Source organism: Hemicordylus capensis, chromosome 1, assembly GCF_027244095.1.
Source record: "Hemicordylus capensis ecotype Gifberg chromosome 1, rHemCap1.1.pri, whole genome shotgun sequence".
NCBI lineage: Eukaryota > Metazoa > Chordata > Lepidosauria > Squamata > Cordylidae > Hemicordylus > Hemicordylus capensis.
This window is the reverse complement of record NC_069657.1, coordinates 83,337,337-83,361,807: the sequence shown is the minus strand read 5'-3', so window position 1 is coordinate 83,361,807 and position 24,471 is coordinate 83,337,337. Positions and strand designations below refer to the sequence as shown.

Genomic DNA, 24,471 nt, shown 5'->3' with positions numbered 1-24,471 from the left:
TTTTCAGTTTGTTTTCTTCAATCTGTGGTGTAGATATAGCTTGAATGGTTGCTGTGAAGGTTTTTGGGCTTGTCTTTATGTGCAACAAGCCTGTGCCAAGGAGGCCATTGTAGGGGTGAGATTATAGGGGTAGATACAGCCTCTTTATAGGCAGCTGCGGCTATCAACATCAGTTAGTTTATTTAGTAATGCTTAAGGTGATGGTTTTGGGTAGTTTTCCCAGCAGCAGCAGCAGCAGCAGCAACAACATTAAAAGAAAAACCATTGAATCAAAGGACAGCAAATTTAACTTTCTGAAGTCTACTTTGTACTTTACAGTGTTCTACACAGGAATCATCTCTGGACAGAAAAATATGGATCTTCTGCACAAGCAATTTGTATTTGTTTACCGTGCAGACATACTGCTGTTGGCAATGTGCATGAGTATGGTGTGACACAGTTGTTCCCTTGTCCATGCTTGTGCTGTTTTAAATTTTCTTTCTTTTTGGTGTGTCTATACTCTGCTGGTATGCTAGATAAGTGCTAAAACACTAATCTAGAATTTTTTAAAAAATGTTTGCAAACTATTCAGGGTATATCTTTCCCTTTGCATATCTCTGACACTTCAGGAATCTTTACTATCTCTTTGCAATGTTACCTACTTTCATTATGTGTGGATTGGATATTATTTTCCCCTAAGCTCTCTCAGAGAGTGATTACGGTGTTAGCTGAATAAATAAATAGCAGATTTTCCAGCTGAAGCCTGTTGAGATAGTGACCGACATGCAGAGCAGTGCTTCACCCCCCACCCGCCAATAAAGTATCTCAGTTATGGAAAGGAGTGAGTACCCCAGCATCTGTTTCCTCCTCTGGGTCTAGCCCTCTGCATAGGCTGGATTCCTCCCTGAGAGCAGCCTTCCATTTAGACCAGGGCTGCACAATTTCAGCCTGCCTGCAGATATTGAACTGCAACTCCCATCATTCCTGTTGGCCTCTGACACTGGGGATGATGGAAGTTGTAGTCCAAAAAGAGCTGGAGAGTTCAAGAGCTGGAGAGAGCAAAGTTGTGCAGTCCTGATTTAGACGCTCCTTTCTCTTGAGCATTGGCCCCCTCTGCGTGGCACACCAGTGGCATTGGCCCCCCCTTTTAGAACACCAGTGGCAAACTTGCTAGTGCATAAATGGTTCTTGTGAGAAGTTGCTTGATCTCATCTAGATCTTGTTCGATTCCCCTTTCCGTTCCCTGTCTAGCTGTGCAGTATTGCTGCTCTTGCAAAGCACCTGTTGTTGCTTTGCTTTGCGGCTTTCTGGCTTCTGTATTGTGACCTTACCCCACTCTTCTTTGGAGTGGGGTAAGGGCAGGCCTTCTCCAGCCATATGGGCGCTTTCGCTCTGCAGGTACTGTGATTTCCAACACTATATTTTATTAAACCAGTGAAGCTGATCTACTTTTATGTCATTTTATGCTACTTCTATGTTTTATTGATGATATATTATGTTTGTTTTACCTATTTCATGTTGTGAGCTACCTTGTCCCTGTTTTTAACAGGAAAAGGTGAGATATATGTCCTTAAAATACTACTTGCTTGTGTGCAAAGAACTGAATGGTTAGTTCAGTCAGTAAGTAAAATGCAGCTTTCCTCCCATCTCCCTGTTTCTTGATCGTCATTCAACCCTTAGTGTTATCAGGTCATACTGAGAGTAGGCATCACAGCTACTAAACTTTTCCTTCTGTGCAACTCTTAAAAGTAGAGCAATCCTGTCAAGATCTAGACCCTATATCGGGTAGGCAAACTTAGCCCTCCAGGCAGCTGTTGTTGAACTACAACTCCCATCATCGTCCCCAGCTGCAGTTATTGTGGCTGGGATTGCAGCTGCCTGGAGGGCCAAGTTTGCCCACCCCTGCCCTAGATCCAGGAGGCCTGTGCCTTCTCAGCTCATTGACTTACAGTTCCAGTTCTCCAATTCCTCCCCTTGTTTATTTCCATTCTGTCAATGGAGCACAGCCCCTCCTGCTCCTAGGGCACTGTAAGATTTTGCCTCAGTCTCACTTTGTCCTTGTGCCTTCTTTTCTTCAACTCTACCACCCGTGGTTCTCTTAGGTTCTTGTTTTTCAGCCCACTGTGCCCTGCTTTCTTTAGGTAACTTGACTTTTGTTCAAATTCCCTAGAACTCCTCTCTCCCTCCCCCTACCCCAGAAGACAGATCTCCTCCTGACTGGCTATCAGGCTTCTTACTGCCTTGGTTCCTGATCCCTGTCCCTATAGAGACCAAAATTTCATCACTGAAATGAGGTATGTCCCGCGTAATGAGGGACAGTTGGCAACCCTATTGCCCACATGTATGTAACAGGAGGATGCCCATGGTGCACCTAACTCAAGCCAGCTATTGCTGGTATGCTACCATTGCATGCAAACAGACATACATGCAAGTGTATGATTTGGGAGTAAGCACAGGTTATTTTCATTTAAATGTGACCAGGCATGCAAAGAAAGCTTGCATGGGCACTGATTTTCTGTGTGGTCCATGTCTTATATCAATGAACTTCCAGTCAATCAGCGTTTGAGGCTTCAGCACAATTCAAAATAGATTTTCCTTGCATTGTGTATTTGGTTTGCCTGTTAGTGTAGTTCAGATGTAGTGCAGTCCTCTTGGTTAGTGTACTCAGTGTGCACAAAAGTGTTTTTTTTTTCATTTTTCATAACTGCATGAAGTACATTGGCTTCTCCGAACAAGGCCTTCTAAGCACCGGTCACATGCAAGCTTACTTGACCTACTTGCCTGAAATACAAACACACACAGAGTTTCTCAACATAAAATTTAATCTTGTAATGTTCCTATTAGAAATAAAGTAATAAGACAGAAAATGCTGGCCCACTTTATTCAGAACAAGCAATCGTATATTGAATATGCAATAATATATTGTACTTCTCTCCATTTGAAGTGACTGCGCAGAGTTCTAGCTGATTTTTGAAAATAGAGGGCATTATGAAGCAGTAAGTGACAAATACATGCCTTTGGTTGAAAGAATAATGTTGCTGATATAGCAACATGAGAATATAGAACAGGATTGAAGAACGAGGAATTATTCAAGACCCCATGAAACTTACGGAATCTACATAGTGATTAAGCCTGCACTCTTACTTGGGAGTAAGCCCATTGAACTTAGTAGGGTTTGTTTGTGAGTAAACATGCATAGAATTGTATATGAATGTATAGGAGTTTTGAATTAGCAAAACTGTTTTGGTGGCACTAGTGAGGTAAGAAAAATGGTTTTAAATTGCTGCCCTGGTTTTCCAGGGTTTTTTAGCTGTTTGAATTGTTTAATTGATTTTATTCTGTTTTTATACTTTGATTTTAACTGCTAACTTGTTTTAATTGTGTTTAATTGTTGTGAACTGCCCTGAGCCATTTTGGAAGGGCGGTATATAAATCTAATACATACATACATACATACTTCCCAGGAAATTGGAAAGAAATTTTTGATAATTTAAGGACAAACTAGTCATTATGATGCCAACCCCTACTGCTCATCTTGAGTACAGCTCCATGAAGAATTCTTCGACTGGGGGAGAGGCCTAATCAATTAATTCCTGCCTTGAGGAGCTATACCATAGCAGTGTATATTTCATTGCCAGGAATATACTTGAAGCAATTAAAGATTCTCCCATTGACACAATCTTCTGGTGGTAGAGTCCCTAAGCCAGTTCCTGTCTGTCCTTTAGAAATGTCACCCTGGCTCACACAGCTTTTAGAGGTACATCTGGGGCTGGAGCTGGACCATATTGAATTTTGAGCCTCCTTAATAAGTAATGAAAAGGATGAGGAAATTGGGTTTGGTTCTTCACCAAATTCAGATGCATGTGTTTGGGATATACATTCTTACTAATGCAAACTAGAGCTTCGTTCACTGTTTTTCTTTTGCATATTATGGTAAATTTTCTGAAAGAAGGCTTGTGTCTTGACTTTGGGTCTAGAAGGCAACTTCAGAGAAAATGTATAAATATTTGAGGAATCAGCCTGTATGTATGTGCAGTAGGGAGGCAGATGATTGTAGGTAAATAGCTTACATGGTTAGTCTAGCTCACAGCCAGGGATGTATAATCTGGTTTTATTTGGCTGTATGTGGGGAAAGCTCTTGGGACTGAGAAGCTGTAGTGTGTGGTGAAACATGCTGTTATTGAGGCCTCCTGGTGCCGATGTGAAAGTGAAGTTTAATTGTTGGCTCATGGCAGCTATTGTGCCCAGGTGAATTGTGTTTATAGTGTGGGTGGTGCTGAGAGATCTCTCTGTGTGTATGGGTAGTGGTGGTGGTGGGAAAACTGCTGTTGATCTATAAATAGTATCAATGGGCAGTGATCTAGGGACTAGGGACTGTGTTGCTATGGAGACTGATCTGAATCAGATTACCTGGGGCTCTTGTTATCCAGCCTCTGCCTGCATGGAGGCTGCATGACCTGGCCATTTGCTTACGAAAAGGCCCACGATAATATGCTTTTCTGAAGGGATAAACGACAAGAAAGCACAAAATTATATACTCTGGCAGTAATTTGCCAGATCAGTTACTGAAGCAATTAAGATATCATTCTGTGCACTTCAGTGCCGTAGGAATGGCAGCCTCCGTCTGCAATATTTGCATGTGTGTTACATGCTTATAGAGTTCTGTGTAGGTGGGGGTGTTCATGTTGAGGAACACAACTACCTTTATTTGCTCTGCACAACACAACACTGGAGCACCTCTTGAGAGAAGGCAATGATGTGGATTAGAACTCAGTGTGGTACAGTGCTTGCTAGAGGTTGCTTCTGTTGGAATGATGCTTTTGCAAAGGCTGGGCAAGATACTTTAAAGCCACTAGAAGCAAGGTTTTGGCATCTGTACCTTTTTTGCTTGGCTCTCTTAATTGGGTTGCTCTCTGATGAGATTTATGTAGACTTCACTTATTTTTGATGAGCTCTCTTCCCTCCCTCTTCCAAAATGGAAGAGGATTAGAGCCTGAAGTCAGTGCTACTAATCTACTCACTCTTGAGTATATACTAGTTAAAGTAGGTCATTTACATAGTTAGAGTGGAGATTCCTGCTTTGTTTCAAAAATAATTTTGTACTAAAATGCAGATCTTAACGCTTGATCTATTTTTAAATCTCAGGCATTTTGCCTGAAATTTTTGTTACTTGAAAGATGCTCAGGCTGCCTGTGATTTATATTCTAGTCACCATATTGCAAAAGTGTTCTCATTACCTTGCCCACACATAAATTTTGATGCAAACATTTTTATTATGTGTAGATATCAGCACTATTAATGCTGTCCTTGGTGAATATACATAGTGCTGTCCTTGGTGAATATACAGCTTCTCTGAACATCTATTTTTGACCTAGTTCACATAAACAGCAGATAAGTGGATAAAACCTTTCTGAACTGTACTAGTTGAAACTGCAAGTGTAGCAATAGCAATAGCACTTACATTTATATACCGCTCTATAGCCGGAGCTCTCTAAGCGGTTTACAATGATTTAGCATATTGCCCCCAACATTCTGGGTACTCATTTTACCGACCTCGGAAGGCTGGAAGGCTGAGTCAACCTTGAGCCCCTGGTCAGGATTGAACTTGTAACCTTCTGGTTACAGGGCAGGAGTTTTACCACTGCGCCACCAGGGGCTCTTTTTTAAAGTGTAGAATTAATATGATCTTAGTTCAGAAACAATCTGATGTGGTGTTGTCCAGGAATAGTTTTATCCCCTCATTTGTTGATGATGTAGAGCACTGAAGCCTGCCAGGGTTGACAACACGTCTGTATGTATCATCTAAGCTGGTGCAGCAGTCTTTTAACATATGCTCCAACTGTCACTGTTTACCAGGATAGGCCCTATTTTCTGGAACCTGTCCTTGGTGACAGGTAAGTTTAAGATGCCACAAGAAGACTCTGTTACCATTTGCTGCAACAGATTGACATGGAATTACCTCTGAAGAAGTAACTGCATATATTTTTTCAATTTTTGGATCTGCTGATTATTTGATAGAAAAGCCAAGTTTAAGGTCTAGGAGGTTTTTAAGACCATACAAGCCTAGCAAATTGTTTTTCCATGGTATAGGGAGGCCATCTTCAGCATGGCGGGTTATCAGCCTCTGTATGTTCGGAGACAGGACCAATCATAGCATATTTCACCAGGCAATATCCAGACCAAGTTGGTCATGACTAAGTCCTATTTTTAAAAAAATAGTGGGACTAAAGCTGATCATGACTAATTTGTCTCATTATTTCAATTGTGTTTAGTCATGACAAAATTAGTCTGGATAGTACCCAGAATATGTAGTTTGGATAGTATCCAGAATATGCCTTGATACACCCTTTTTGCTTTTAAATCTTATGACCAGATCTAAACAATTTCTTCTTTGTTTAAATATAAAATGCTTTCCCTCTGTTCCCCCACATAGCCATCTATCAAGATAGTAAAATGGTTGAATGTGTCAGTTTATATGTGTATGGGGAGTACAGCCAGATCCATTGTGAGATTAAGTGCCCTATTAAACATTTTTAAAAAAGGAAACGGCTATTGGCTGAAATGCAGTGTATAATGTATTAAATTAAAAAAAACAGGTAGCTTGCTAGCACTCCTGGCTTCAGAAGCTAGTACAAAATAGACACAGCATAAACAAACCTGCCTACTGCAGATGTGAAGAGCTTTCAGCAGTATGTGATGTTGGTGGGGACTCAGACCATTCTCTTTGGAGTGAAAATAAGGGTGTTGCAAGGACACAGGACTATTTTCATCTTTAATATGTTAGACATTTGGAATGAACATATGAAATGTTTGTTGATACCTTTTCAAGTGTTAGCAAAATATACTGTAAAGTTTTACAGTGAATGCAGATAACTTTTAAACTAACAGGGTAAGCAGTTGCCCTCATTGTACTGCAACTACTGAACTGAGAAAATTGAAATCTAGTTAGATAGAAGTGAAATGATAAATATGCTCCTTGGGTGAAGTTACTTTCACCAGAAATAAATAATGCATGTAATATGCTGTGCTTCTGAGTTATAACCCAGGGGTGTTATCAATATGCTGATGACACCCAAATCTATTTCTTCTTTTCATCAATATCAGGAAATGGCATTAGCCCCTTAAATGCTTGCCTACAGGCTGTAATGGGCTGGATGAGGGATAATAAACTGAAGCTGAATCCAAGCAAGACAGAGGTGCTCATTTTGGGGGTCGTAATCTGCAAGATGGGATAGAATTTCCTGTTTTGGATGGGGTTACACTCCTCCATAAAGAACGGGTTTGTAGCTTGGGAGTTCTCTTGGACACGGGTCTCACCCTCGTTCCTCAGGTTGAGACTGTCACCAGGAGCACCTTTTACAAGCCTCAATTGATTCGACAACACCCATTCCTTGAGCAGAATGACCAGAAAACAGTGTTACAACCTCCAGTTTGGATTACTACTATGTGCTCTGTGTAGGGTTGCCATTGTACGTAGTTCGGAAACTTCAGTTAGTTCAAAATGCGGCAGGCCAGATTGGTCTGGGGTATCCTGAAGGGACCATATTATGCCTGTTCTTAAACAGTTGCACTGGCTGCTGGTATGTTTTCGGGCAAAGTACAAAGTGCTGGTTATTGCCTTTGAAGCCCTGAATGGCTTAGGTCCAGGTTACCTGAGAGAGCGCCTTGCTCTACAAGATCCCCACCGCTCGTTAAGATCATCAGGAGGGGCCCGTCTTTGGGTGTCACCAGTTCATCTGGTGGCGACCTGGAATCAGGCCTTCCAATTGTCGCCTCTGGGTTGTGGAATGCATTCCCCGTGGATATAAGATAATTATCTTCCTTGGAGGGCTTCAGGAGAACCTTAAAGACTCATCTTTTAGCCTGGCTTTTAATGATATCTAGTTTTAATCTTAATTTTAATCTGGTTTAAATGATTTTTTAAAAAATAGTTTTATTCTGTGTTTTTTATTATAATGTAAACCGCCATGAGCCACTTTAGGAAGGGTGGTATATAAACTGAATAAATAAATAAAATAATAAAAATAAATAGCACCTGTGCAACACTCTGGGCTGCAATACCTTTGAAGAGAGCTGCAGATCAGGCACCTGCTATTAGGGACAATGCCCTAGCAGTAAGCAGGGTTGCCTTTCATAGGCAGCAAATATTTACATATACAAGGCTTGTAACTGAAAATGAACCCATATTTTTGTGCTGAAGTTTACAGTATATGTTAGATAAGCTAATAGGGTAAGTGGTATTAGTCAATTTCTGTGAAAATCTTTATAGATCAAGTTGTCTTCATTCTGCAAATAAAATATCAAAGCTGAAATTCCTGTTAACCAATCTCTGGCTGAAGCCATTTGGTCATCTAGCCAAGATTCCTAAGACCATTCCATTTTCTTTCCAAATAAATTTGTGGTGGTTGCTCACTTTTGAGGAATCCAGAGTTATTTTGTAAGATGGTGCATCTTTTTGTTGGGGTGTTTTCCCAGGAATCAAACTGAAAAACTACTTGTCACTCAGGGAATGTTATTTCTTCCTCCTTGCCCCCAACTCTCAGTAGCACCAAATGTGATAATGAATGATGTGATGCTATGCAGCTATTATAGGCTCCTACTGGGTAGTGCTTGTGACATATTCAGTAAATCTTTAATCCATATTATTGTTTAGTTTAGAGGCAATACACTAGTGTTTGACTGACTGACTGACATGAAAGCTGCTATATTTTTTAGCAGTAATTAAATATTTCAGGGGATGCAGAACAGCGGTTGACATCCAGACTAACACTGTACAGGAGAACCTTATTACTTGCAGGGGTTCTGTTTCTCACTTACTACCGTGAGTAATGGAATCATGAGTGACGAGGCATTAGGGCTATGGGGAAGGGGGGGGGTTAGGTTCCAGGGTGGATGGAAAAATAAGAAAAAGCCCCCCAAACTGCTAAGAACATACTGTGGTGTGCTCCACAGGTCCCCCATGTGCCCAGCAATGCCCCCCAAATGAAAAAAAAATGGCAGGAAAGGGATGTTTTTCTCAAGAAATGACCCACAAAATGGCTCCTCCTCTCTTCCTGGCCTCCTTGAGATAAAATGGTGGCTGGAAGTGTCGACTGCGGTCACTTCCAGCCCTCTAGGAACCCCAGATACATGGGTTTTAATTCTTTAGTATCTGGAAATGGGTTCCTGTTAGACACCAGTGGATACGTGGAACCACAAATAGTGGTTCTGCGAATAGCAAAGTTCTCCTGTATGCACGGAAAAATGTTTTGCATACAAAATGAGGGAGGAATGATTTTAACTGATTTCCCCTTCTGGCTGCAGCCTGCTGTGTTCCCCCCAAAATATGTGTCTCAAGGTTTGTAACCCTCAAGGTCATATTTTTGGCCAGTAATGTGGGCTGCAGATGGAAGGGGAGATTAACAAAAATCACTCCTCTCCAATTGTGTGCATGGGACTTTTTCAGTGCACACAGCATTATTTTAGATGTCAGCCAGTTACTGTGGACCTTTTCCTTTATATTTATTTGTTTATTACATTTTTATACTGCCTTATCAAGAGGCTCTGGGCAGGGGCGTATCTAGGGTGGGGCAGTCAGGACACGTGCCCCGGGCGCCACTTGAAGGGGGGTACCATTAAAAAAAAATGGCCGCCAAAAACAAAATGGCAACCGTGCATGCTCAAATGGCCTCTGTGAGGCCCTAGGCCATGCCAGGCCTTGCAGAGGCCATTTGAGCATGTGCAGCAGCCATTTTATTTTCAGTGGCCATTTTAAAAAAAACCTATTTTTAAAAATGGCCACTGCACATGCTCAAATGGTCCCTGTGAGGCCCTAGAGGCCAGTGGGGGGAGGGGGAACCTTTGCAGGACCCCCCCCCCCCCATGGCCTTTAGGAAGCCCCCTGAAGGGGCTACAGTCACTGTACACATATTCAGATTGGCACTATGTACAGAGGATCAGGGCTTGTGAATACTGAGCTGAAGCTTATGAGCTAGGATTTTATTCATTTGCTCTTATTTTGCTTCTTGTGATAAGTGAGTTAAATGTGATGTCTTAATAATATGGCTATTAATGGTGAGTTTGTCTTTGAATCAGTGTGAAATCTTTAGTATTAATACCCACTGGGAGTTTCTTGCTCTCTTTCTCTCATTTTAACTGTCTTTCTGAAAGACTAGAATATATTCCAAGCAGTGACACAGTTTACTCTGCATATCCTTTAATTATTCCCAGAGAATCTGGGAAAAGTCAAATTCTCAATTTATTTTTAAAACTTATGTAATAGTGATGTTACAATGCATAGTAGAGAATTAGACAGGCACTTCTGTTTAGTTTTCCAAGGACACCTCCACATAGTATTTGGGTATTTCATGAGCCCCAGCATACTGAAATTTGTAGTTTTCTAGAATTTTTTTGTCTGGCTACGTCCACTGCTAAATAGTTTTTGAAATATTAAAAGATTAACGTGTTTGACTTGTATTTTTCAGCTGATACTATGGTAAAGTTATCTGAAAGATGGGCGTCAGATGTTTGGACAGGGGGTGCAATTTCAGTGCTTGCCCTAGGCGCTATTTTCCCTAGATACGCCTCTGGCTCTGGGTGGTGCGCAACAACAAAAAACAAAACTTACTATCATTCATAACAATTGACTTAAAACAATATAAAAATAAATATAAAGCTGTTTAAAACCATTTAAAACAGTTTAAAACATTTAAGAACAATTTGAAAACCTTGGAGGCCAGACCAAATAAATATTAAGGGCTCTCTTGAAGGCCAGCAATGAACCCAAACCACACATTTCTGCTAGGAGTGCATTCCACAGTCCAGGAGCAGCTACAGAGAAGGCCTGCTTCCGAGTCGCCACCAGACATATCAGTGGTAACTGGAGATGGAGCTCTCCAGAGCGCTTTCCAGATTAGACCCAGCAACGGGGTCACGGTGTGTCTCTGAAGTGTGCTTCCACACTTCCTGTGTTGTAACAGTACAGTCCCTACACTGACAGCAGGGTGCCATTCATATTTCCAATGCCTTGTTTCAAATTTAATTGATGTGACATAGTGCTATCACGTTGTATATTCAGTGTAAAAAAGTTGCTGTTTTTTGGGTTGTTAGTTTTTGTGAGACTGCTCCCCCTGCTGGGCGCTTTGCTATTTATGTTTAGAATGTGATTTGCCTGAATGGAAGCATTTTGCCGCTGTTGAGTGGCTAATCTGGAAAGTGCCCAGATGACCTTAACATGCGGTGGGGATCATACAGAAGAAAGTGCTCTCTAAGGTCGAAAAATAGAATATTTTCCAGGTAAGAACTGAGGATTTGCTGAATATGTAGTGGTTTTTTTGTTTTTGTTTTTGCTTTTTTGTACTTCTGAATAACTAGGGTGCTTTACAAATGGTAGATACATTTATGCATAGGGCTCTTAGTGGTAGAAGATGGTTTTTAGGTAAATATAAGCAGCTATGCTAAGGCTAATGTGATGAGATAGCTATAGGATTGGGCTTGGATGTGGAGAAAACAAGTACAAATGTCCCTGCTCAGCGATAAAGTTAAGGGCCAAATTAAAGAGGTGGCAGCCAAGCTTGGTTGCTCACATGCTTGTCCCATTCATTTATAAAGCAGAGGAGGCATGGGTCTTGATTTTAGAATCAACAGGGTCATTCAGGTGAGGGAACCACTCTTACAGCCTGTCACCTCCAGGAAATTTTTTCCCTTGCTGAAAGGTGTTGGGGTAAAGAGCCAAGGGGAAGTGAAGCAGGGAAGCTCCACCCACTTGTGTCCCCACTGAAGGTAAAATCAGCTCCTCATTCTCCATTTTGTACACATGAATGCTTCAGATGTAAACAGATGTGGCTGCTGCAGTTCTAAATCGGCTCTGACTGGATGGCCTTAGGGAAACCACTCTGGCCCAAACTACATGCTGCACGCACTTAGGTAGCCACCCCTTTCAGCTTGAAAAGTCATTTCAAAAGGAAGCAATTGGAAGTGGGAAGCAGCTGGATGGCGGAGACAATTTCCCCTTTCTCACCTACTGTTTTTCCACTTTCTCACCTACTGTTTTTCCACTTTAAACCATCCCTCAGTGGCTCTTCACCCATCTATCTGTCTATCTATCTATCTATCAATCATATTTTATATCATCTAATATGTAAATCTCTAGGCCGTCTACAAAATTTAAAATATTTAAAAGTCACAAATTAAAAGGAACATTGGTCTTACCGTGAAGGGTTCTTTTTCCTGGTGGTAGGAGAGCCTCAGAAACGGTTAAGCAGTGCGCATGCTCGAGACAGAACTGGACATGTGACTCTTTGTGGGCGTAGCTGCCTTCCAGTTCCAGGAGTGTTGAGCGAGGAAAAATGTATGAGTCTTGGAGAGAGCTCGTCTGGTCCTTAAGGACTACAAGTAGGAAAAAACTGTGCAAACAAGAGAACTAGGAAAAACACATGTATAACTACCAGATTAAGGTAATGCTAAGAGTACAGTGATAGGAAGGAGGCGACTTCTGGTGACCCTGAGAGCTGTCTGACCCCTCCCTCTTGGGGAAAAACCACCCATAAGACGAGATCAGCATCCGGTGGGGCTGAGGCTCTCCTACCACCAGGAAAAAGAACCCTTCACGGTAAGACCAATGTTCCTTTTTCCCCGGTGGTAGGAGAGCCTCAGAAATGGGACGTGCCCAAGCGACAGACTACAGTCCCGGGTGGGAAGGATACGATTACAGCACCTGTTGTAACACGGTACGTCCAAACGCCGCCTGACGTTCATTGAACTCAGAAATCTTATAGTGTTTGATAAATGGTGACGCTGACGACCATGTGGCTGCCCTACAAATTTCGGAGAGGGGAACATGGGCTGAGAAGGCCGCAGAGGTGGCAGCGCTCCTGGTGGAGTGGGCGGTAACCCCTCCAGGTGGCGTCAAGTGCAGTGCTGAATAAGCCAATCTGATACAAGCTCTAATCCACCCGGCTAAGGTGGGGCCTGACACCCTTTTACCCAGGGACCGTGGGTAGAAGGAAACAAACAGTGCATCTGATTTTCTAAAATCTTTGGTTCGCTTGAGATAAGCCCGCAACGCCCTGCGGGCATCTAGCTTGTGCCATAGTTTTTCCCTCCTATGTACTGGTGCGGGGCAAAAGGATGGGAGGATAATAACCTGGGATCTATGGAATAGAGAATTAACCTTGGGTAAAAAGGTCTCATCTAGCCTCAAGATAACAGCATCGTCCTGAAAGGTGCAAAAATCCTTTCTGGCCGATAGGGCTCCCAGCTCCGAAACCCTGCGTGCTGATGTGATTGCAACTAAAAACAGAACTTTATAGGAGAGGATCTTCAATGGGATAGTTGAGATGGGCTCAAAAGGAGACTTGGTGAGTGCGTTAAGCACCTTGTTGAGGTTCCAAGTGGGGAACCGTCGGACAGTAGGGGGAGCCAAATTTGTGGCCCCTCTGAGAAACCTTGCAATGTGAGGATGCAGGGTGTGCTGGTTTTCCACAGTAATTTCCAGAACAGAGGCCAGGGCGGAAACTTGACGTCGTAATGTGGAAGGACGCAGTTGAAGTTTTAGGCCTTCTTGGAGGAAACTTAACACTTCCGGTACCCCTGCTCGTATGGGATCGACACTGTTCTTGGAAGCCCATTTGGTGAAGGCTGTCCAAGTGATTTGAGAAATACGTTGCATAGAGGTTCTTCTGGATGCCAAGATCGTGTCCAATACTGGGTCTGTATACCCTCGAGCCGCTAACTTCGAGCACTCAATCTCCAGGCGCACAGCTGTAGCCAGTTGGGGTCTGGATGATACACCGGGCCTTGTTGAAGTAGGTTGTGGCGGAGAGGTAGGGACCACGGCTGGTCGACCGCCAACTCGACTATGGTGGAGAACCATGGTCGTCTGGGCCAATGTGGTACCACCAGGATGAGGTCCACCTGTTCTTGAATTGCTTTTCTGAGGACCTTCATGATTATGGGGATCGGAGGGAAGGCGAACAGCAGTCCCCTTGGCCAAGGGGACAGTAGAGCATCCGTTGCCTCTGCCCGGTGAGACTGGTACCTGGTGAAGTAGCGCTGTAACTGATGGTTGGTGTCGGATGCGAACAGATCCACCGACGGTCGACCCAGGTGATTCGTTATCTGGGTGAAGACCTCTGGGTGGAGTGCCCATTCCCCTGGGTCCAACGTTTTGCAACTTAGCCAGTCTGCCAGGTTGTTCTCTTCCCCTTTTAGGTGTTCTGCTGAGAGGGACATGAGGTTCGACTCTGCCCACAGGAAAAGCTTTCGGGATCTGGTGCCCCCCTGCCGGTTGATGTGGGCTTTTACCGTCACATTGTCCGTTCTTATGAGGACATGCTGTTTCAGAAGGTGGTTTTGGAAATGGAGAAGTGCGAGTCGGACTGCTCTGAGTTCCAGCCAATTGATGGGGTATTGTGATTCTCCCGGTGTCCATACTCCCTGTGTGAAGAGATCCTGGCAATGTGCACCCCAACCGGTGAGACTGGCGTCGGTTGTTGGGACTATTCTTGTCGGAACTTCCAGTAAGTGGCCCCTGGTTAACGCCGGGGAGAGCCACCATAGGAAGGACCTTTGAACATGCCGAGGGACCTTGACAAGGGTCTTTATCCCCGACATTATGTGGTCCTGCCAGGGCAGAAGCAGCCACTGCAAAGGTCAGGAGTGCCACCTGGCCCACGGCGTGCATGTCAGGCATGCTATCATGGACCCGAGCGCCTGTGATAGAGTCATGACATCCAGTGTCCTCTTGGTCAATAAAGGCCACAATTGTTGTTTTATCCGCTCCCTTCTCTCCTGTGACAGTGAGATTGTGCCCTTTGTGGTGTCGAACAAAGCCCCGAGGTGTACTAATTGCTGGGTCGGCTCGAGGTGGCTCTTCTGAAGATTTACAACGAAGCCGTGGTTCCCGAGAGTCTGCAGTGTGGTCCTGATGTCCTTGAGGGCCTGGTACCTCGATCTGGCTCTCAGAAGAAGATCGTCTAAATACGGGTGGATATGAATGGCCCTGAGGCGTAAGTGTGAAATCGGGGACACCATTACCTTGGTGAAGACTCTCGGGGCGGATGATAGGCCGAACGGAAGTGCCCGATATTGATAGTGGTTTCCGTTGTAGGCGAACCGAAGATACTGTCGGGACTGCACTGCAATTGGAATGTGTAGATATGCTTCCGACAGGTCGAATGCCGCTAAGAAGTCTCCTGGTTGTATGGTTTCCTTGATTGATTTAAGTGATTCCATCCGAAACTTTTTCTTTGTCACGTAACGGTTGAAGGTCTTCAAATCCAAAACAGCGCGCCAGGAACCGTCTTTTTTCGGCACAAGGAATAGGATGGAGTAAGTGCCTTGAAAAAGCTGCGAATGAGGGACTGGTTCTATGGCTCTGATTTGAAGCAGATGTTGTACTTCCTGCAGCATTCAGAGATGTTTGCTCGGAGCAGAAGATCTTGCGGTGGGAATAAATCTTTGACAGGGTGTGGCTGACAGATCGATATTGTAACCGTTTGTGACCACGTCGAGCACCCATGCGTCGGCAGCTGTGGACATCCAGGTGGTGGCAAAATCTGAAAGTCTGCCGCCAATTGGGGCGGCGTCATTGCTTCCTGTAATTGGTTGTGCCTGCAAATGGTTTTTGGTTAGATCCTCTGGTACTGCCTCTGTAACGCTGTCTCCACTGGTAGCGTCCGGAGCCTCTCGCTTGAGTGAATCTGATATCTCTTGACTGATACCCCTGGTTATAATTGGGAATGAATTGGTTGAAATGTTGTCTGAAGGGACGAAAAGTGCGTATGGGGCCTCGAAAGGCTCCTCGAGGGGACCTGCGAGTGGTAGGCATAACCTTCTTTTTATCCCAGGACTCCACCAGGATTGGTTCAAGGGCAGGTCCAAAGAGGTTTTCACCCGCAAAGGGGGCGGAAATCAAGGCCAACTTTGACTTATAATCTACGTTCCATGATTTAAGCCACAAGGCTCTGCGAATAGCAACGCCCGCCACCATGGCTCTAGATGACTGTTGAATCCCGTCTAAACTAGAGTCAGCCATCAGGGCTGCTGCTTTGGCCATCTTATTAATTCCTTGTCTAAGCTTAGGTAATTCAGGTGGGACCATTTTAACCAGCTCTTTGGCCCAGAGTAGAGAAGCTCTGGCAAAAATTGAATTAGTAGTGGCAGTCCTGATGGCAGAAGCAGTGGCTTCGTGGACTTTCTTGAGTAATGACTCACAACGTCTGTCCTCCTGATTCTTAAGCTGTTCCTGTCCCACTGCCTGCACAATTGCCCTGGACACCAGTTGTGCCACCGGGGGTTCTACCCTGGGGGTAGTGAGTAGCTTTGAGATGTCATTGGCCAGCACATAATGTTTTTTGGGTATATTGCCTATTGGCTTGGCGGCCGTGGGGCGTTGCCACTCCGTGCATAAAACATTTTTGAATAATGGTGGGAAAGGAACTGATGGACTCACCACTTCCGACGCTGGAAAGACCTGTTGATCCAATGCCTGCGTCGACCCCTGCTGTTCTGGTGTGGCGACATCATTGATTATGCGTTTAGCCTTTGCTAGTAGTACCTCAAAGTCAGCTGAAGAGAAAAGTCTTGCATTGTTAGGTATAGGAGGGGGAATTTCCTCATCTGACAATTCTCCTTCTTCCTTATCTGAATCTGGGTCAATGGGTAACTGAGGGGATTGCTCTCCCGAAGAGGATTGAGACCCTGGTGCGGGGCAAGGCTGTAGAGGTTGGGGATTAACCACTGGTATGCCCTGCGGTAATGATGGTGGTCTAATGGGTGTAGGAGGCCCGGGATTCGCAGGTGGCGGTTGTTTGGGGGGTTTGGGTACCGTGGGGCTTCCAGACTCTGAAGAGGAGGAAGGGAAATATCTGCGCCGTTTTCTAGGTCTCTGTGTCAGACTCCTAGGCAGAAAAGACCCAAGTTCTGATACGGGTATGGCCCTACGTCTGGGGCTGGAATCCGGTGGGGAGGAGGATAATCTCACCGAACCTCGCCTGTTGGACTGCCGTCTGCGACCTAACCTAGGTCCCGGCAGGGTGTCAAGAGGTTCCTGTAATGGGGCTGGCTGTGGTAAAGCTACAGGCACCTGACTTGATTGTACATTGGTCTGATTAATTGCAATTTCCTTTCTAAAGAACTGCCTTAGCCACTCTGTGGCAGCAGGGGAGAAGGGATCCGTACTCACATTTGCTAGCGGTGCTGCCGCATCCCCCACTGGTTCAGCAGATATGGGCTGGGCCACCAAATCCCCATGTGACACTGTAGCTTGACCTCCAGTACTGGTCGTTACACTGCCCACCGGGCCGTGACCATAAGTTCCAGTTATTTCATCTGTGGTATTTATCGGTACTTTGCCCACCGGGCACCGACCCACCACTTCAGATTTTGTGGTTTTCTTGTGGCTTTCTTTTTGTTTAGCGCCATTTCCCGCCATTTTTGACTTGGAGCGGCGGCAAACAGCCTGGATTAGCAGGCGCTCACTAAGGCGCTTGTGTCCCTCCGCTCTTGAAAGGGACTCCTTGCGCTTCTTTTTCTTTTTTAATTTTTGTTCCCCCACATGCTTGGACTTCTTAAGAGCCTTGGAAGGCATTTGCTCTGAAACGGATGCCTCCATTGCTAACCCCTGAGCAGCTACGGCTGTGGGGGCGGTTAAATCGGCTGCCGTTCCGGCAGGGCTAGCGAGGGCGGAAGGATCTTCCCGCCCGTTACCCAGGTGCTGCGGTAACATGGACGCCTCAGAGAGGGAACCCTGAAGGAGTTCCTCTGCATGAGAAATGTCCATAAGGACAGACTCAGGGATTGATAAAGTTAAAAGCAATATAAAAAACAATTTAGTTATTTCAAACGGTAGCGAATGTAACTTAAAAAATGCAAATTTTAGTTCCGATATAATTTGGGGCCGAATAGAGAACGGACTCTCTTCCCCCCCTCGCACAAATTCAGGGCGAGAAAAACAAGCAGAGAACACAGAGGAATACTAAGGAATAATAAAGGGGCACAGCAGCGACAGGAAAAAAGGCGGAGAAAAGACAGAATTAGTGGTCAGACACTTGCCGAAATACAGAGCTCTCTCAAATGCAGTCTTGTCCCGAGCGAGACAGAACTGGAACTGGAAGGCAGTTATGCCCACAAAGAGTCACATGTCCAGTTCTGTCTCGAGCATGCGCACTGCTTAACCGTTTCTGAGGCTCTCCTACCACCGGGGAAAAATACATGACAATTAAAACAATAGCATACAATAATTATTAAAACAACCCATGAGGTTTCAAATAAATGTCTCCACTCTCTACTTTTTCTTTCTGAAATGTTATTTCTGAAATTTTTCTTTCTGAAATTTCTTTTTATGGTGGTTATTGTAGCACTATGTTAATGTGCTACACTAACCTCCTAGAATAAAGTATCAAATTAAATAAGTATTTTGTGTACAGCTTTGAGCAAGTAATTCCCATTTCATTAGGAGTCATGCCAGTATTGCCACAATTCTCTTTCTTGAATAACTGAAAACTATGACACTGAGGGTCAAGCCACATATGATACTAAAGGTGGTGTTAGGGCTTTTTAATAAAATTAAAACAGAAGCTTCTGGGGGGATCAGGATCAGAACTACAGTGAATGAGGTGGGAATATGTAATTCCTTCTCTCCATGCTGCAGTCCTGACAAAATATTGTCTCCTCTCCTCCAAGGCTGATTTCGGCTCCAGGAGAAAAGCTTCCATAGGCAACTATGGGAGCTTTGCACCTTAGGCTAATAGTAGCTTCAGGAGGATGGTTTTCATTGGAACCACGGCACGGAGGAAAGAATTTAAATGCCTCCTCCCCCCTGTGCATTGCAGTCTTGAACAGTGGTTGCTATTTAATTTTTTTCTTTTAAAAAAACACAACCCTAACAAATATCTTGTGCTGCATGTCTGTGGTTTGACCTTGGGGTGGTTATCTTGGAATATTGCATCTGAGATAGAGGTGAGTCAGCAAGGTCTCTGTCATTGCACTGGCTGGGATCGACTGCCATTTGTTTCCTCTCTGCCTACTGCAGTGTCTATTACATATTATCATTATGTAACAATATGAAAGGCTAGGTACCAGAATCTGCTTATTTTCCTATTTTCTCCTCATTCCTTTTTCATTTTGTATTGTGTCTCCAAGATTATAAACTGCTATTAGAAAAGGTAAACTGCCTTGAGTACTTCAGCAGAAAGGTAGTATGTAAATATAGTAAGAGTTCCAATTCCCAAAAGAGCTATAGTGTGGTTATTATAAATACTAGTATTTTTAAGCCCGTTATGATAACGGGCGCTAGCTTTCTATCCCGTCTTTTCTGTCTCTCTCTCTCTTTCTGTCTCTTTTTTCCCCCTTGTCCCCTCTCTCTTTTTGTTTTTTGTTTTGTTGTTGTCTCTGTTTTTGTTCTTCCTTATTTTGCTTTTACTTTTTTTGGGGGGGTGGTGGTTGAATAGGCCAAAATGGCCCATGAGAAGGTGGCCGCCCCCGCCTATCGCCCTCCCGCGCACCCAGCTGCCGTAGCCCACCTTACCCGCTCCAGCCCGAAGGAGAAGAGAGGAACTCGGAAACAGAGCTATTCTCTGTGTTAAGCTGCTGCCCATACTGTCGCAATGGACGCAATAGGCGTCCTTTGCGTCCATAGCGGCAGTTTGAGCAGTGACTTAGCACAGAGAGGAGCTCTGCTCGTGAGCACCTCTCTTTTCCCTCGGGCTGGAGCGGGTAAGGTGGTCTTCGACAGCTGGGAGGGCAATAGGTGGGGGCGGCGACCTTCTCATGGGCCATTTTGGCCCTTAATCTTTTTTGGGGGGAAGTGGGGAAGGTGATTTTGGGCAGCTGGGAGGGCGGGTGAGCAGGCGGCGGCGGCTGTGAGCGGGCGGGGGCCTCGTTGGCGGCTTCGCCGCCACCTCGCCCAGCTTCATTTTGGGCAGCTGGGAGGGCGGGTGAGCAGGCAGGGGCGACGGCTGTGAGCGGGCGGGGGCCTCGTTGGCGGCTTCGCCGCCACCTCGCCCAGCTTCCCTGTCCCCCGTCTCGGTCTTCCCCCGCCGCCATTGCCCTCGCCTTTTTCAGGGCGGCCGCTTCTGGTTGTCTCGGCCTCCTCTCGCCGTGCTGCAGCTCATGGCCGAGGCGGCGGCTCCGCCACCGCCTCGGCCACTTTTCCCCGCCGCCACACACCGGCTAATGGCTGTCCATGGCTGTGGGACACTGGTGTCTGAGGTCCTGTGTCCCTTGGGCTCTTCTGGGCCTGCGCTTCGCGCAGGCCCAAAACAGCCCAGGGAGGCAGGGACGCAGATCCCCAGCGTTCCAAAGCCACGGCCACTCACTTAGCCTTTTATTATATAGGATATCCCACCATTTCTCTAAAGATCTCATTGTTGCTTGCAAACAGCTCTGTGGAGTAGATTAGACTGAGAAACTTGTTTCAAGTGTTGTCCAAGATAATTCAGAGAGCGTTATGGCTGAGTGGGGGACCACAATCTGGGTTTTCCATATGCAAACCTAGCACTAGCCATAACACCATCTTGGCCCTCAATTATATACATACATATGCTTTCTGGGAGGAAATATAACCCCAGCTTTTCATATCTTATCACAAGAAGGTTTAGTACAGACGCTGCAGGACGTATCTCTGGAATCCTATACTGTACATCATTGCTTGTGGAAGGAGGGTTGTTTGTGAATTTATTACCTTACAACTGCTGATCTGCAGAAACCACAAGTACTTGCTGAACTGTTATTCAGCAGTGTTTTTGTAGTGATACAAAATTGTCAAAGGGCATCAGATAGCCCAAACGTCATCTCTTCATTTGGAAGGGTATGCCTTTTCTCTCCTTATCATCTAGTGTAACAAATGCATAATCAGTGTATATATTTCCCTTATCTACTTTTTAAGGCACCAGCATCTATTTTCAAGTCATGCTGCGTTTAGCTTCAGTTTTTTGTTTTTTTTAATTACAAGTCTTGCCATCCTTTTGAGAGCTAGAACTATTCTGTACTAGCATGAACAGTTGCATATAGTATACATACTACTATGCAACTATCTCTTGCAGTCTGCACATGGGTATGAAACTAGTTTGCATTGTTGAAGGCTACAATGCCTGATAGTTGTATTTGCATTGTGATGTAGGTTATGTGAAGTGATGAAGACTTGCTTCATTATGGTTTTTGCATCTTACAGTACTCCAGTACACTTTTACTTCTTTTTGTAGCATTGTTTGGGTTTCCAACATGGCACTCAAAGGGAACAATCCAATTAAAGGAGTAAACTCCCTTTCTCACATTATGGTGTGCTTAGTTTTGTGTCAAGAATGTCTGCATTAGCTTGAATGTGACTCTGAATAACAACTGAAGTACAGTAACTAAAAGTTTAATGAAGTAGTATTTGACAAAGTCATTTAATCCAAAGATAGACACCCAGCTAACGAAAACCTTTCTACATGGCAAAGAAACTGAATTTGATTCTTAGTGCTATTCTAGTCTTCACACTGATCAAATGCCAGGGGCCCCATGTAACACATGCCCTGGGTGTGCAACCTTATATCTCCCCCCACTTAAATATGGCATTGTATCAAACTTCTTAATTAAAATGTACTAGAATGGATGCGAAAGCTGCACTTTGAAGAAGCAAGAAAGAAAAAGTATTGATGCTTTTGAACTTTGGTGCTGGAGAAGACGTTTGAGGATACCATGGACAGCCAGGAAAACAAACAAATGGATCACAGGAAAAATCAACCCAAAATTTTCACTCAAGGCACAAATGACCAGGCTCAAACTGTCATACTTCAGACACATTATGTGAAAACCTAGCTCCCTTGAGAAGTTCATAATGCTGGGGAAAGTAGAAGAAAAGAGAAGAAGAGGATGACCAGCAGCAAGGTGGATGGTCTCGGTTACGACAGCAGTGAATGCAAAGAGCATAAGATATTTAACAAACAAAAATAGGAGACAAAATAAAATTACCATATATATGAACATTCTAAGCACTGACATTTTGCTTGCCATTTTTGATAAATTAAGATGATTATTTCAGTTATCTACAGTAATTATATATTCTCTGTTCAATAATTATACAATCAAAACAACTTTCAAGTTATATAACTAAAACTTTGCAAGTTATCTCTGAAGCTCTCATCTCAGCAGTGTTAGCAGATTTGCTGTTATCTTCTTGAAATTTAGACTGATTCCTGGTTTTTGAAGTTTTCATTTGAATATAGGATGCCAGCGTGGTGTAGTGTTTAGAGTGCTGGACTAGGACCGGGGAGACCCGAGTTCAAATCCCCATTCAGCCACGATACTAGCTGGGTGACTCTGGGCCAGTCACTTCTCTCTCAGGTTGTTGTGAAAGAGAAACTCAAGTATGTAGTACACTGCTCTGGGCTCCTTGGAGGAAGAGCAGGATATAAATGTAAAATAATAATAATAATAATAATAATATAGTGAGGATTTAGCTATGGAAAGCTTATGGAGAAAAACTGTAACACAGAAAATGCACCCTATATGCAGACTAATTTGTTCAAAAAAGGAAAAAAGAAGGTTTATCATATTCTATACTGCTCCATTTAGTAGCCCATCTAGTAGCTTTTCTCCATTGACATTCCAGTTAGAATTAAAATAAGACCATAAAGCCGTGCTTTCCCCGTCTTTGGTCCTTATTTTCTCTCTTAAAAGCTTCAATCCAACTTGGCCCATAACCATTAAATAAAGCAACATCCCACCAATTTCCAAAGAATTCATGGCATATTACTGAAATGTGAGGAAATGGAGTTTGGAGTTTGGGTTTTCTTGAAAATTAAACTTTAATTGAGTTCTAGCTCTCAAAGTAATTAGCTGATATCATCCTGACTCTGATAACCAGTGCCTGATAACCAGTCAGGGGGCCATGTAGATTATGAGGTCATCAGCCTGACCCCTGTATTTTGGTTTTAATAATATAATATTTTAATGATATTGTTTGGTTTGGGGATAATTTTTAATGTCTAGCTATGTGAACATGATTTAGCTGATGCTGTTTGTTATACAATGAAGTAAGCCTAACGTTTGGAGTTTTTTTTTTTAAAAAGCAGGAACATCTATGTATACCACTTATGTTGTGGTGCCAGTTCATACAAATGTAACTGCCATACAGGTCTGGTCCAGCTATGAGACCGGCACTAATCCCACAGTCTTCTGAAGTGATCTCATGGGGCTATCGTGTTTGGACCAGCCCTATCTCTGTTTTATTTACCTGATATAAGCAAATTGAATCTCATTGTAGAAGTGTGGATGTCTTGCTTGGACCAGGCTGAATTTTGTGACCGCTATGCTGTTCATGTTCAAAGTGTTTATTTTCAAAGAACTGCTATTGATGAATGTGACCTTGATGCTGAACTGAATATCTTTTGGTTGTAGTGGATGCTGCAATTTCCATGCACATTCTCTCTTCTGAGGGAGTTGTTGGAAGCTAGCTGGATCAATGAAGAAGGAATTCACTGAGATGACATAGTGAAGGATACGAGACCATGGTGCAGAAGAAGAAGAGCTGTCCTCGGTTACTTGATTACCTTGTGATTATTGGGGCCAGGTAAAGTAGCAACAATCTAGTTATGGCTTACACAGTATGAATATACATGGGCTCCTGTCTTGAACAGTGGTGGCTAATGAGTTGGGGTAGAAAGCAGTTTTAGTTTAGTTACAATCCAAGACTTGCATAAACAATTATACTATACAACCATACAGAACAAGAAAGTAGTAAATGCTGCTGCTGACCAGCAACAAAGAATAATGGGAACCTGCATCCTTATTGGTGGGCAGGCATCTGAGGGAGGATCCAAGGCAGGAGCCAGCTTCAGCTGGTGAATATCAAAGAATGCTCAGTATGAGCGACCCCTACTTCTGCCACTTCCACTAGATGCCTGCTGGTAAGGATATAGTGCTTCCCTTGTTCTTGGTTGCCACTCTGTGGCAGCAGCCACCTACAGCTTTCTACTCCACCTCACTAGTTGCTATTGATTCTGTTTGTTGCTTGAGATCAAATTATTAAATGTCTCCTTGAAGCAAACAGTTAGCATACACTAGATTTCCTCATCTCCCCTGACATAGTGAATTTTCAAGAACTGTAGTAATTAATTTGTCATTTAATTACATAGATTGCTAGCTATTTTCAGTTTAGGACCTAACTACACATTACATGGAGTTCTGAGAAACTTCTCACAGCATTTTTTTTTTAAAGTCACTGGAGGCTACAGTCAGGAACAAAGGATAGGATATCTGGGGAGGCAGAGCTGAAACTTTGGCCATTTAACCTCTCATACTGGCCCTCCTCAAGCAGCTCTCCCACCCCACATGGGGAGAGATACAGATAGCTGTATTTTTCTCCCTCTGAGGAGAAATACAGCAGGAGGGTGGTTTTTTGAGAGAAAAAGCGATGGACAGGAAAACGATTAAGCACTCTCACCCTACCAACCTTTCCTTTGTTTCTGACTGCAGCCAGGGGCGTATTAAGCTGTCACCCATAGGCAAAAAGGCTCTTGCCATTGTTTT

At 43.9% G+C, this 24,471-nt stretch overlaps 1 protein-coding gene across 46 annotated transcripts in view; it reads left to right on the top strand.

The window, feature by feature from the left end:
• The window catches only part of MADD (MAP kinase activating death domain), a 142,539-nt gene that overhangs the window by 21,116 nt on the left and 96,952 nt on the right, over window positions 1–24,471 (top strand). For all 46 annotated transcript variants that reach the window (XR_008314315.1, XM_053287611.1, XM_053287632.1 and 43 more), the window contains exon 2: window positions 23,341–23,512. Coding sequence is in view for 45 of the 46 variants with exons in the window: in XM_053287611.1 (XP_053143586.1) it covers window positions 23,451–23,512 (62 nt within the window). In the remaining variant the exon portion in view is untranslated. The remainder of the gene's footprint in view (window positions 1–23,340; window positions 23,513–24,471) is intronic.